Raw genomic sequence first — 12,207 nt, 5'->3', positions numbered from 1 at the left:
TGGTTAGAGAAGAGTTTAGGGACCCCAAGAGGGCCTGCTACATTAGTCAGTTCTCTAATACCTTTTTAGGAGGTAGATGATGACACATAGGTGGTAGTTCGTTTCAGCGATATAGACTCGTTCATGCCTTTATGCCAGCGGTTAAGGGTAGATAGGTAATTTAAGGGTCCTACAGTTTTGACTGAGGTGGTAATGGTACTTTCTCAGATTTATCACAACAGGTTTCAACTCAGAGGTATTGTTATAGCAATAGGGATCCCGGTCATCTCATGGGAGGTATTCTGCTTATGGCTAGGGTGGACCCCAGCCTAGTTCATCAGCTCTAGATAGAGTACTTACCCCATCGACTAGAGGTCGAGGCAGATATCAGGCTAGTAGGGATGTCATACTTTTAGTTTGGGTGTTGTGGTGAAACTGCCGGTTAGAAGTTGGTTTGAGCTAAAACAATATATGGTGCAACTTTTGAACACGAACGGGCAGTTTACTAGGTTGCCTCACAAAGATCCCCAAGTACACATCCAGAATATTTTGGAAATCAGCAATACATACACTCTAACTGGGTATCTCCTAATTATGTGAGGCTAATGTTGTTTCCCTTTTCGCTGTTGGGGCAGGCAAAGAGGTAATTGAAATCAAAACCACCAAATTCCATTACTACTTGGAAGGACTTAGCTCATAAATTTTTAATCAGTTTCTTGCCTTTGGGAAAGACAACTAAGTTGAGAAGCAAAATTCTAAGCTTTAAACAAAAAGCTGGGGAGAATTTATATCAAGCTTGGGACAGGTTTAAATCTCTACTCATCAACTGTCCCCACCATCATCAGGCTAATGAGGTGTTGGTACATACATTTATTGAAGGGTTGGAACCCGACAAAAAAATTCTCCTTGACTCTGTTGTAGGTGGAAAAGCACTGGAGAAAACCTATAATGAGCTATATACACTACAGAATCGCATATCTCAGGGAAATCTTGAGTGGAATAGAGGGAATTGTAGGCCTGTGGTGCAGAAACAAGAAGAAGTGATGGAAGTCGATATCGTGAAAGCTTTAACTGCACAGATTGCATCAATGCAGAATATGATGTCCATATATTTTAGCAATTTGGCACTGGGACAGTTGAAGGCAATGGTGAATATAGTTTAATAGCAACCAATGTAGTATGAGATTTTTGTAAGTAGTGAGCATGCAACAGATTATTTTGGAAATAATCCAGAGTCTGTGAACTTTGTGTATAATACACAAAAGAGTGGGGGTAACCAGGACTATGAAAATACTTACAACCCGAATTAGAGAAACCACTCGAACTTCTCATTAGTTGGAAACCAGCATCAAGAGCAGACCTAATTAAGATTATAAGGAGATGGGCAACACTACAATAATTAAGGCCAGGGTAACCAGAGCTCGGGGAAATCAGGAAGCATGACTGTAGAGGACATGTTGAAACAAATCACAATTGACCAGGCTAAGTTAGCTACAGATGTTCATCAAAATCAGTTAGCTACTCAGAATCTAGAAAAACAGTTTGAGCAGTTGGCAAGTGCACAAAACTCTCGCTAACAATGTGGTTTACCAAGTAACATTAATCCAAACCCCAAACAGATAAATGCAGTAAACACCCATAGTGGTTGCCCACTAATTAAATTGACTCCCCAAACTAAACCAGATGAGGTGAAAGGTAAAGAATAAGTTGGGGAAGAAGGTGAATCCAACAGGTCAAAGGCGGATAAAGAATCAAAAACAAAACCTCCTCCTCCATTCCCGCAAAAGTTCAAGAAGAAGAAGGAGGGGGAGTGTTTTGAGAAGTTCAATGATATGCTGAAATAGGTACAAATTAACTTACATTTGATTGATTTTTTGTAGGGTATCCCTAAATAGGCCAAGTATGTCAGGACATTATGGCCAAAAAGAGTAAGTTGGCATAGTACGAAATAGTAGCATTCACTAAGGAGTGCAACTCAAGAATTCTGAATAAAGTTAAGCTCCCAACTAAGTAGAAAGATCTGGGGAGTTTTACGGTATATGTTACTATTGGTAGGTGTGTGAATACAAGAGGGCTATGTGATTTGGGTGCAAGTATCAACTTGATGCCCACATCTATGTTCAAGAAATTGGGCTTGGGGAATCTAAAGCCTACTACTATTTTGTTGCAGCTGGTAGACCGTTCAGTAGCCAGACTAGATGGAATCATTGAAGATATATTAGTCCAGGTGGGGTTACTCATTTTCCCTATGAACTTTGTCATCCTAGACTTTGAGCTAGATCTAAAGGTCCTTTTTATATTGGGATACCTATTCTTGGCAATAGAAGGGGCATTGATAGATGCAACATCTAGACGACTCATAATGAGAGCTCATGACAAGGTGGAAGTATTTGATGTGTATAATGCATTGAAATTTCCTGATATATATGAAGAGTTATCTGCAATAATAGTGATTGATGAAGAAGTGGCGGAGAAATGCATGAAATCAAAGGATCCTATGGAGAAAGTGTTAACGGGTCAAGACATAAAGGGAGATGTTCTGGCATAATAAATTGTTAGTGTTTAGATGCTCAGAATGTGAGAATGTGGAAACAACAGGTGGAACCATTGAATAGAGTGTTGGGCTCTTCACCCAAACCCTTAAGTGAGGAAGCTCCTAAACTGGAATTGAAACCAGTTCCATCTCATCTTAGGTATGTGTTCCTTGGTCCAAATGATACTATACCATTAATCCTTTCATCAGCTTCATCTGAAATACAGGTTACAATAACATTAAAGATGCTTAGACGATGGAAGAAAGTCATGGGCTGGCAAATGGTTGATCTATATGGGATTAGTCCAGCCTTGTGCATGCACAGGAGCTTTATAAAGGAAGGGCACAAACCAGTCGCATAACCTCAACGCATACTGAATCCGATGATAAAAGATGTGGTGAGAAAGTAGATCATTAAGTGGTTGGATTTAGGCATCATCTACCCCATCTTAGATAGTAAATAGGAGAGTCCAGTCTAGTATGTACCTAAAAAAGAGGGATGACAATGATCACAAATGAGAAGAATGAGCTAATCCCTACTAGAACAGTCACTGGATGGAGAATTTACATGGACTACTATAGATTGAATGAGGCGACAAGGAAGGATCATTACCCGTTCCTTTCATTGATCAAATACTAGACAAGTTGGTTAGGCAGGAGTACTATTTTCTTCTTGGATGGTTATTCAGGGTATCATCAAATATCAATTTCTTTTAAGGATCAATAAAAGACGACGTTCACTTGTCCCTATGGAAATTATGCTTTCAAGCGTATGCCATTCGGATTGTGCAATGCACCTGCAACTTTTCAAAGGTATATGATGGCAATCTTCCAAGACATGGTAGAGGATTTTGTAAAGATCTTTATGGATGACTTCTCAGTCTTTAGGGAGTCCTTTGATTTATGCTTGCGAAGTCTAGATAGAGTATTAGCAAGGTGCGAAGAGACAAATCTTGTCATAAACTAGAAAAGTGCCATTTTCTAGTAAATGAGGAGATTTTCCTGGGTCATAAAGTGTCAAAACAGGGGATGGAAGTAGATAAATCTAAGATTGAGGTGCTAGAGAAGCTACCTCCCCCTATTTCAGTAAAAGGAGTCCGCAGCTTCTTGGGTCATGCTGGATTCTATAGAAGGTTCATTCAAGATTTCTCGAAAATAGCCACACCCATATGTAGCTTATTGGAGAAGGAAATGAAGTTCAAATTCGATGAGAAGTGTGTATGGGCCTTTGTGTTGTTGAAGAAGAGGCTCACGGAAGCTCTAATCTTTATTATTCCCAATTAGAAGCTACCTTTTGAGTTATGTGCGACGCCAGTGATGTAGCGGTGGGGGAATTATTGGGGTAGTGAAAAGAGAAGATCTTCTACTCTATTTATTATGCAAGTAAGACTCATGATTCAGCTCAGGCTAACTACACTCTCACAGAAAAGGAGATGCTGGCACTAGTCTATGCATTCAACAAGTTCAGATCCTATCTAGTAGGTACTAAAGTGATTATTTACACTGATCATTCAGCTCTTAGGTACCTATTCAAAAAGAAAGATGCAAAGCCATGGCTCATAAGATGGATCCTATTACTACAAGAGTTTGATATCGAGATCAAGAATCACAAGGGCTGTAAGAATCAAGTTGCCGATCACCTTTCCAGGTTAGAGAGTTTGACACATGTTGGGGAACAGATACAAATCAAAGAGGAATTTCTAGATGAGCAACTATTAGCCCTAGGGGTGACTGAATTTTTGTGGTACGCCGATGTTTTCAATTACCTATTTAGTGGAGTGTTTCCCCATGATGCGACCTCACAGCAGAAGAAAAGGTTGATGCATGATGTCGGGTTCTACATATGGGATGATCCTTACTTATTCAAGTAGGGTATTGACCAAATAGTTAAGAGGTATATGCTATAAATTGAGGTGCGCCAAGTGTTGGACAACTCCCATTCATCACCTTATCGTGGCCATCTTAGAGAAGACCACATGGCCCATAAGGTACTATAATCAGATTTCTTTTAGACTATATTGTTTAAAGATGTTGCTGGGTATGTGAAGAACTGTGATTAGTGTCAACGAATGGGCATAATATCAAGGAGACATGAAATGCCTTTGAATAATATTCTGGAGGTTGAAATCTTTGATGTATAGGGCATGGACTTCATGGGTTCGTTCCCATCATCATATGGGAATCAATATATATTAGTAGCAGTAGATTATATGTCCAAATGGGTTGAAGCTGCCCTTCCCACGAATGATTCAAATATGGTGAGTAAGTTCCTAAAAAAGCACATTTTCACTCGATTTGGCACTCCCAGAGCAATTATCAGTGATGGAGGATCACACTTCATAAATTAAACAGTGAAGAATCTCTTGTCTAAGTATGGGGTGAGGCATAATGTGGCTACAAATTTTCATCCGCAAACCAATGCATAGGGAGGTGAAGCAGATACTGCAAAAGACTGTTAATGCACAAAGGAAAGATTGGCCAGCAAAGCTGGATGAGGCACTATGGTCATACAGAACTGCTTATAAAATGCCCATTGGGACATCCCCATATCAGATGGTATTCAGTAAAGCGTGTAACTTACCAGTGGAGTTAGAAAATCAAGCCTATAGGGCAATCAAAAAGCTGAATCTTGACCCAGAGTTAGCAGGACAAAAGCGGTGGATCAATTGCATGAGTTAGAAGAGTTTAGGATACATGCCTATGAAAATGCTAAGCTGTATAAAGAGAAAACAAAGCGGTGGCATGAAAAGTATATTGTCACTCGCAACTTCGAGTCGGGGCAAAAGGTACTCCTCTTTAACTCTAGACTCAAGATCTTTCTAGGAAAATTGTGGTCCAAGTGGAGTGGCCTTTTTGAAGTAGTGCATATGACACCACATGGAGCTGTGGAATGCAATGAAGACGTCCACGTTTTTGGTAAATGGACAAAGATTCAAATACTACTTTGATGATAATGTTGACCATGATGAGGAAGCTATAAAATTAAAAGATGAGTGAAAAATTAGTTAGGTCTTGCTGCGATGATAAATCAGGCGCTACATGGGAGGCAACCCGTGGGTTGTATTAGGACTTAAATTTTGTAATTTTGTTTTTTCTTCTCTTTTGTATTTTAGGGTATAATTTGATTTCATGTTGTTTTTCTTGGTAATATTAAGAATAGGACAAGTTCTAAAAAAAATTATCGTACCATGACAAAAACTAAGACGCTAGATGGGAGGCAACCCACCGTGTTTAATTTTCTAATCTAGTGTGGTTGATGCGTAGAGTGGCATGAGCCAATTCTGAGTAAGAGGAAGAAAATGTGCAAGGCAAAAAGAAAAATTTAGAGACCTGGTGCGCTGCGCTAGGATTCCAACTATTGAGATCCTGGTCGGGTCCTGGTCGGGTGCTCTGCAGGCGTGCCATGCTAGGATGAAAACAATAGAGGGCTTGGACGGGTGAGATACTGGCGCACTGCGCCATGCCATAACTCTGCATTCTCTAGGTAGGCACGATACTAGCGCGCCACACCACCAATGCGCCAACGTCGGGTTCGAGCTTAAAATTAGAAAAGAGAGGTTCAAAATCCCCCAAAACCCTCCCACTAGCCATCATCTCAACCAAACCTTACCACTACCCGATCCCCACTCTCCTACAACCTTTCCCCTTCATCTTCCTACTTTAATTTCTCCTATATAAGTCCTTCCCCACTACCTATATTATCCCACACAACTCCTAAAACTCCCTAAACACCACTTTGTCCTCCTTGTCTAGCCACCCATCATTCTCCAAACACCACAAATGTACAAATCCAATTTTCTCTCTATATAAACTCTTCCTTCCTCTTCACTAATTTAGACCTAAATAAAAGCAAGTAGAAGGAGGATTAGGACACAATCGGTCTCAAAAAAGTAGGGCCTCTTCATCTATAGAACTAACAAGTTCAAGACAACCACCGCATTGGTTCAGCAAACAGGCGGTAGAGAAATTATGGTTAGATTAGTTTGAGTCCCAAAAAGAGGCAAAGTACATAGGAGATGAGTATGTCAATGAAGGTAGGTTGCAGGTAAAATTTCCTCAAATTCATGAGATAGTTTACAATTTAGGTCTTCAGTACATTTTTTAGGACTAAGATGAGTGCAATTTAACTCTTGTACGTGAATTTTATGTGAATTGGAATACTGAGCAGTCTAGTAGTAATAGGGTGGAAGTTAGGGGTAGGACTATACGTTTTACCACTTGAGCTTCGAATGAATTCTTGGGGACTCCCCATTGTGACTATTCTGAGTATTTAGACATGAAAGAACAACCCTCGTATAGAGACATTTATCACACCTTGTGCGGAGTTAATTCTGTTGTACATTAGGATAGGGCAAAAGATACCGGGAGACACTCTACATTGAAATATACACATCTCAATAGTGAGGCTCGGGTGTGGTTGAAAATAGTTTATAGTGTATTCTTGCCTGGTAAGCACATGTCTGATGTGATGAGGGACAAAGTTGTTTTGGTTTATTGCTTGATTAAAAGTTTGCATGTGAATGTCGGGTCTGTGCTATGCCACAACATGATAAGTTCTGGAATAACAAAAGGTTGCATTTCTACTATGGTAGTATAATTACCCGAATTTTACGGTCTAAGGGGGTCAAGGAGGAGGTTCATGATTTTTATGCACCCAGGGTTCCATACTTGGCGTGTAATCTGGTTGATGTGACAAAGACTAAGGCCAAGATACAGCTCATGGGCCTGTATTATCGATTGTCGACCGACAAGCATATGATGATAACTGGATAGGCTGTATATTTGGTATGGTAGAGTTGCAGTTACTCATTTGTGGTCGTCCGATGATGGATGAAGAGATGGATAAATTAGTGGATCGCTATCCTTCTACGGATAGTGCCATGTACATGTGCCAGATGGGCTCAGATTTTCAGGAGCCTTTGAATGATGATGGGCCCATGGTTGATGAGCTAGGCGGTAATGATAAAGATGAGGATCCAAATGATGTTGCTACCACTTCTCTTATGGAAGTGGATGACACTGCCACTACAGATGGCGGAGATGACGACTGAGCTATTCAGGGAGTTCCTTCTTTCACTCTTAGATTATGCATTGAAATTGTGCATCGGGGACAATGCTTTGTTTAATTGTGGGGTAGGAGTTGGAATTCCAATTGTATTATTGTATAATTTTGTTTGGTGTTTTTTTTATTTTGGGGTTCCTTGGTAGTTGTTTTTGGCTCTTTATCCAAGTATAGTCCCTTTTGAACCAAACAAAAAAAATAAAAGAATGTCATAGGTCTAAGTTAGTCTTAGTTGAGTGACGTTGCTCTATGATAGATGGATGACGACCGTCGTAAGGGTATTCATTGTCATTGTGTCTGTTTGTAGATAAGGTGTCTGACTAGCCTGTGCACTTGAATGATGTAAGGCATGGCATGAAATGAAATGACTAGTTTAAGACATCTAAGCTCTTGTATTTGACTCGAGTGATGCATGATTAATATTGAATTCATATGCTTTTATAGCTAGTAATCTTTAGTTGACATTCTTCAGTTGTACATGTGTCATGTGTGTGAGTATTTATTGTGTTTTGTGCGCATATATTCATAGCTAGAACTTTCCCGGGGTGTATGCGAAATAAAATGAAGATTGCAGAGATTAGAAAACGACGTACGCATTTCTTTGATAACCTTATTTTTGTTTCCGTTTATTGGGTGCCTAACCTGAATACTTAATCCCTAGTTAACCCCTTTAAGCCATGAAATTTTCCTTGGCAACCCTCATTATGTAGCCTATCCCCATTTTTTTTTATAGATCCACTAAGTTAATTTGATCCAAAATCCTAAGCGCTTTGAAAGAGATAAATGGATAACAATGGGATAAACGAGTATGAAGCTTATGAAATGGGGTATTGGTGCTTGCAATAAACTTACAACTTGTAATTTTAAAAAAAAAGAAGAGAAAAGTTGATAAACAAAGGGGAAAAAAGGGGAACAGAGGGCCTATCATAAAAGGATAAGCCAGAAAAAAAAAAGGGGTGAGTTAAATTGGTGTTCGAAGTTGAGCAAATGAGAAGTGTAATGTATTAAAGCACTTGGGAAAGTTAGTCACTATTTATAACCAAATAATAGCTCCTACCAGTCCCTCAGACAATATTACAACCTATGAAGACCTAGTGATCCTAAACTATCACATTCTTGTATTAGCGGAGAAAAACACTAAGGGCAAGCTTATGGAAAATCTTTTAAGGCCCATGAAATCATTTGCGAGCATGAGTGACTTTGTTATTATACACCCACTAATGTTTAAAATGTTATTTGAGTATTGTGGATGATTCATTTGTGATGAGAGGCACATGTTCAATTGAAAGGATTGATAACTTATATGGTTGCTAACTGAATGATGTATATGAGTTTGATGTATTACAGAGTCAGTCCTTGAGGTTAGGAGGTGTTGAACTAGTCATGTGGGTGTATGAAATGTGAACATGTTTAGTGAGATGCCCATGGTGTAGAAAAGTCGGACTGCCTTATATACATGTTGTGTCATTTTCTATGCATAAGTCAGGTCTTTATTCGAGGATGAACAAATATCTAAGTGTGGGGTGGTGATCTTAGGCACTTTATGCGCCCATGTGCCTTGTTTGCCCATATTTAGTATTGGTTTTGAGAATATTTTGGAAACATAATTGCATGTTTTAGATAGAATGAAGAACAAATGTGCACTAAGGTTTGTGTGTAGTTTAGTGCTTGGAAGATATCAATGGAAAGAAGTACAAGTTGAACGGGAGAAGAAGCGAGCAAAAAATTTGGACAAGCATCCCTAGCGCACTGCTGGCATGCTGCGCCAGGGCGTAAACAGCTGAGATGCACTCCTGGCGCACCGCGCCAAGGGGGAAACTACTGAAGGCATTTGCTGGCAAGACCTTGGTGAACCGCGCCACCGAAGCCCCAAATTCGCTGATTTTGTTATTCCAAGACTGGGTCCAACTAGGAAAAAAGAGTTATTTTAAAAATAAATATAACCCTAGGGCTTTTGGAGGGGGATGCAATTTTTAAAAGAGCACAGAGACGAGAATACACACACTCTAGGTTTCCTTTTTTTTCTCTTTTCTTTTGAAGATTAAAGTGTATGAACTATTGTACTTTGTGTTTTCATTGAACATAAGTAGCTAAGCGCTCTTATTCTGGGGATGTAGCTACGAAGTTATGACATAATATAATCTTCTTTTTATCGATGATGAGTTGTTAATTATAATTACTCTTGCATTTTTGTTTTAACTATTTTAATGTTTGGCCAGTATTAGAATACATGTGTTGTCGATCTTGAATTCGAAGATAACAAGGAGATAGAACTAAGAATGTAGGGAACGTGTTCATGTTAGGTAACTTAGGGTGATTTATATACAGGATGCTAGTGACAAATACATGTGTACCGCATTTGGTTAATAAATAGGAAAATGGCTTAATGCATTTTTATTAATTCATGCATATCCCCGCTCAACGATGTAGTTAGGCTGTCGATAAAGATAGGCAATTAGAGATCGAAAGACCATGATTATATTAACAATCCTATAAATTAATAGTTAAATAACTGATCGGAGACTAAAAGTGAGAATATTATGCTTGACTTCATTTTATGCTACAACCCTTGACTTTTTCATAATCTGATTTTTTGTGTAACTAGTGCATTATTTGTAGTAGTGAATTTTTTTATAGAGAAGCATTTAATGATAGAATTATCTCAATTTCTTACAACACAAATAATTATTGTAATTCATTAAAAAAGAATAAGCGGTCTTCATAAACTCCCTGTGGGTTCGATATCCGATTCGAAATAGCTACTATATTACTTTTGAGATCACGTACACTTGCATGTATGTTTGAACGCAACATATATTGTGTATGGATTGACTTTGTTATCGTGTTGTTTTTGATTTCTATGCTAAGATTGTGACTTAGTGATACCTAGTGTCCTATTTCCACCATTTTCGGGATTTTAGAGCTCGGGGAAGATGATTTCAATGAGGTTTTTTTGGGAAACTAATGGGTAAGTAATATTAAGATATAATCTTGATTACCCATTGATTATAACTCTTGTTTACATCAAAATCAGAATTTTGAAGTCAACAAATTGGGGTTTTGTTCTAGAACTCAAGATTTGGTAAAATGGTGATTTTTAATTGGTTTTAACTCTATTTTTGTATTGGTATTCACTAGTAGATATCTAATGATTTGAAGAACTTTTCATCCAAAAGTTTTCAGATTTGAGCCCCAATTCCGAAATTGAATTTTTGAACCGTTTTGACCATTTTACCCGAATTTCATGATTTTGGTATCGCTAGTTATGTAATTTAATTATAAATCATTAATTGATTAGATTCTTACGATTCAGGGCATTGATGAATAGGAAAGGCTTAAGTTTTAGAGATGTCAAGGTCGAGATTAAGGCAAATAAAACTCTAAACCTTCTTAAATTTTGGAGATCCTTGTATTCTTGCTACGAGTTTTGTTAATTGATATGAACTTGAGTTTGGGTTACTTATGAATCATGACCGCATGAAAAGGAAATTTGATCTAATGAAGTGATATATTTGAATTGATTGACATTATTGACTAGTTGTGGAGATAGTGATATATTTGAATTGATTGACATTATGGATTTGTTGTGGAGATTACACTGTGATATTCCTGATATGAATTGCATATGATATTGGACTTTATTATATTTCCATTGATTGGATGAGCACTTTCACATGAATATGTCTTGAATCTTATCATTGAGGTCTAAATTGATGATTATACCGATGAGAAATGAATCTAGCTAAGTTACTGTGGAAGAGAAAAATAAAAGGATTTGAGAGATGTGCCACGTGCCGTGGTTGTTACTTTATGAAATTTGAGGGACGTACCATGCGTCATGGTTGTTATTTTATAATATTCGAGAGACATGCCATGCACCATGGTTGATACTAAATGATAATTGGGGGTCATGCCACCCGTTGTGATAGATGTATGGATATACATGCATCATTTCATTGGGCCCTTATTGCATTGCATTACATCTATTTGATTATCTAAGAATTTTCCCACATTATGTATAGTTGTCACTGATATACATGTGATATTGCTGATACCTACCTGGCCTATCTGAATTATTGAGATACACTTTTACTTATGTGCTACATGAGTTATATATACTGTTAGACTGGGTTGTTCTGCTAACAGGTTATAGTTATGGAGGTTCGGATGGCATGTCGGGAGTACCTGTTTCTATTTAGCTTTACTTGTGTTTATTTCCTTGCTTGATGAGTACCATGTTGTTTGGTACTCACCACTTGCTATTTATACTTGTGTAGGTTTCGAGCCCGAACAGTGATACAAATTTCTTTTCTTCATCTGCAGCTATTCGAGGATACTTGAGAGGTAGTTGTCCACGCCGACAATCTCTCTTGTTTCTTTTCATTGTGCTTTGTTCTAATTGAGAAAAAAAAGCGCCGAGACTTAAATTTATCTATTAGTTCTATTATATTAGAGGCTTGAACATGTGATAACTAGTTTATTGGGGTATTGTAGTCGATTAAGACTTTTGCTTTTGTATACTTATCTATCTATTTAGACCGTTTCCACTTCATTTCCGCATTTGTTTAGGTTTGGGCTGACTTGTTCGCTGAGAAAAGGATAGAACCATCACACTTGGAATCAGATCGTGATA

General features: G+C 38.2%; 1 protein-coding gene and 1 non-coding gene across 2 annotated transcripts; one reads left to right on the top strand and one right to left on the bottom strand.

Annotated features, from left to right (window-relative positions):
* Window positions 1–716: 716 nt before the first annotated feature.
* LOC129883774 (small nucleolar RNA R71) lies at window positions 717–823 on the bottom strand. The gene has a single exon (XR_008765926.1). It is a non-coding gene; the product is annotated as a small nucleolar RNA R71 (small nucleolar RNA).
* A 1,739-nt stretch (window positions 824–2,562) lies between these two features.
* Window positions 2,563–4,383, top strand: LOC129883424 (uncharacterized). Its single transcript, XM_055958102.1, has 3 exons — window positions 2,563–2,739; window positions 2,838–2,910; window positions 3,914–4,383. The coding sequence occupies exons 1-3, from the start codon at window positions 2,563–2,565 to the stop codon at window positions 4,381–4,383; spliced, it is 720 nt and encodes a 239-aa protein (XP_055814077.1).
* Window positions 4,384–12,207: the final 7,824 nt, after the last annotated feature.

The sequence above is a fragment of the Solanum dulcamara genome, chromosome 3, assembly GCF_947179165.1.
Source record: "Solanum dulcamara chromosome 3, daSolDulc1.2, whole genome shotgun sequence".
In the NCBI taxonomy this organism is placed as follows: domain Eukaryota; kingdom Viridiplantae; phylum Streptophyta; class Magnoliopsida; order Solanales; family Solanaceae; genus Solanum; species Solanum dulcamara.
The sequence above is the reverse complement of the archived record's forward strand: the minus strand, read 5'-3'. Positions and strand labels throughout refer to the sequence as shown.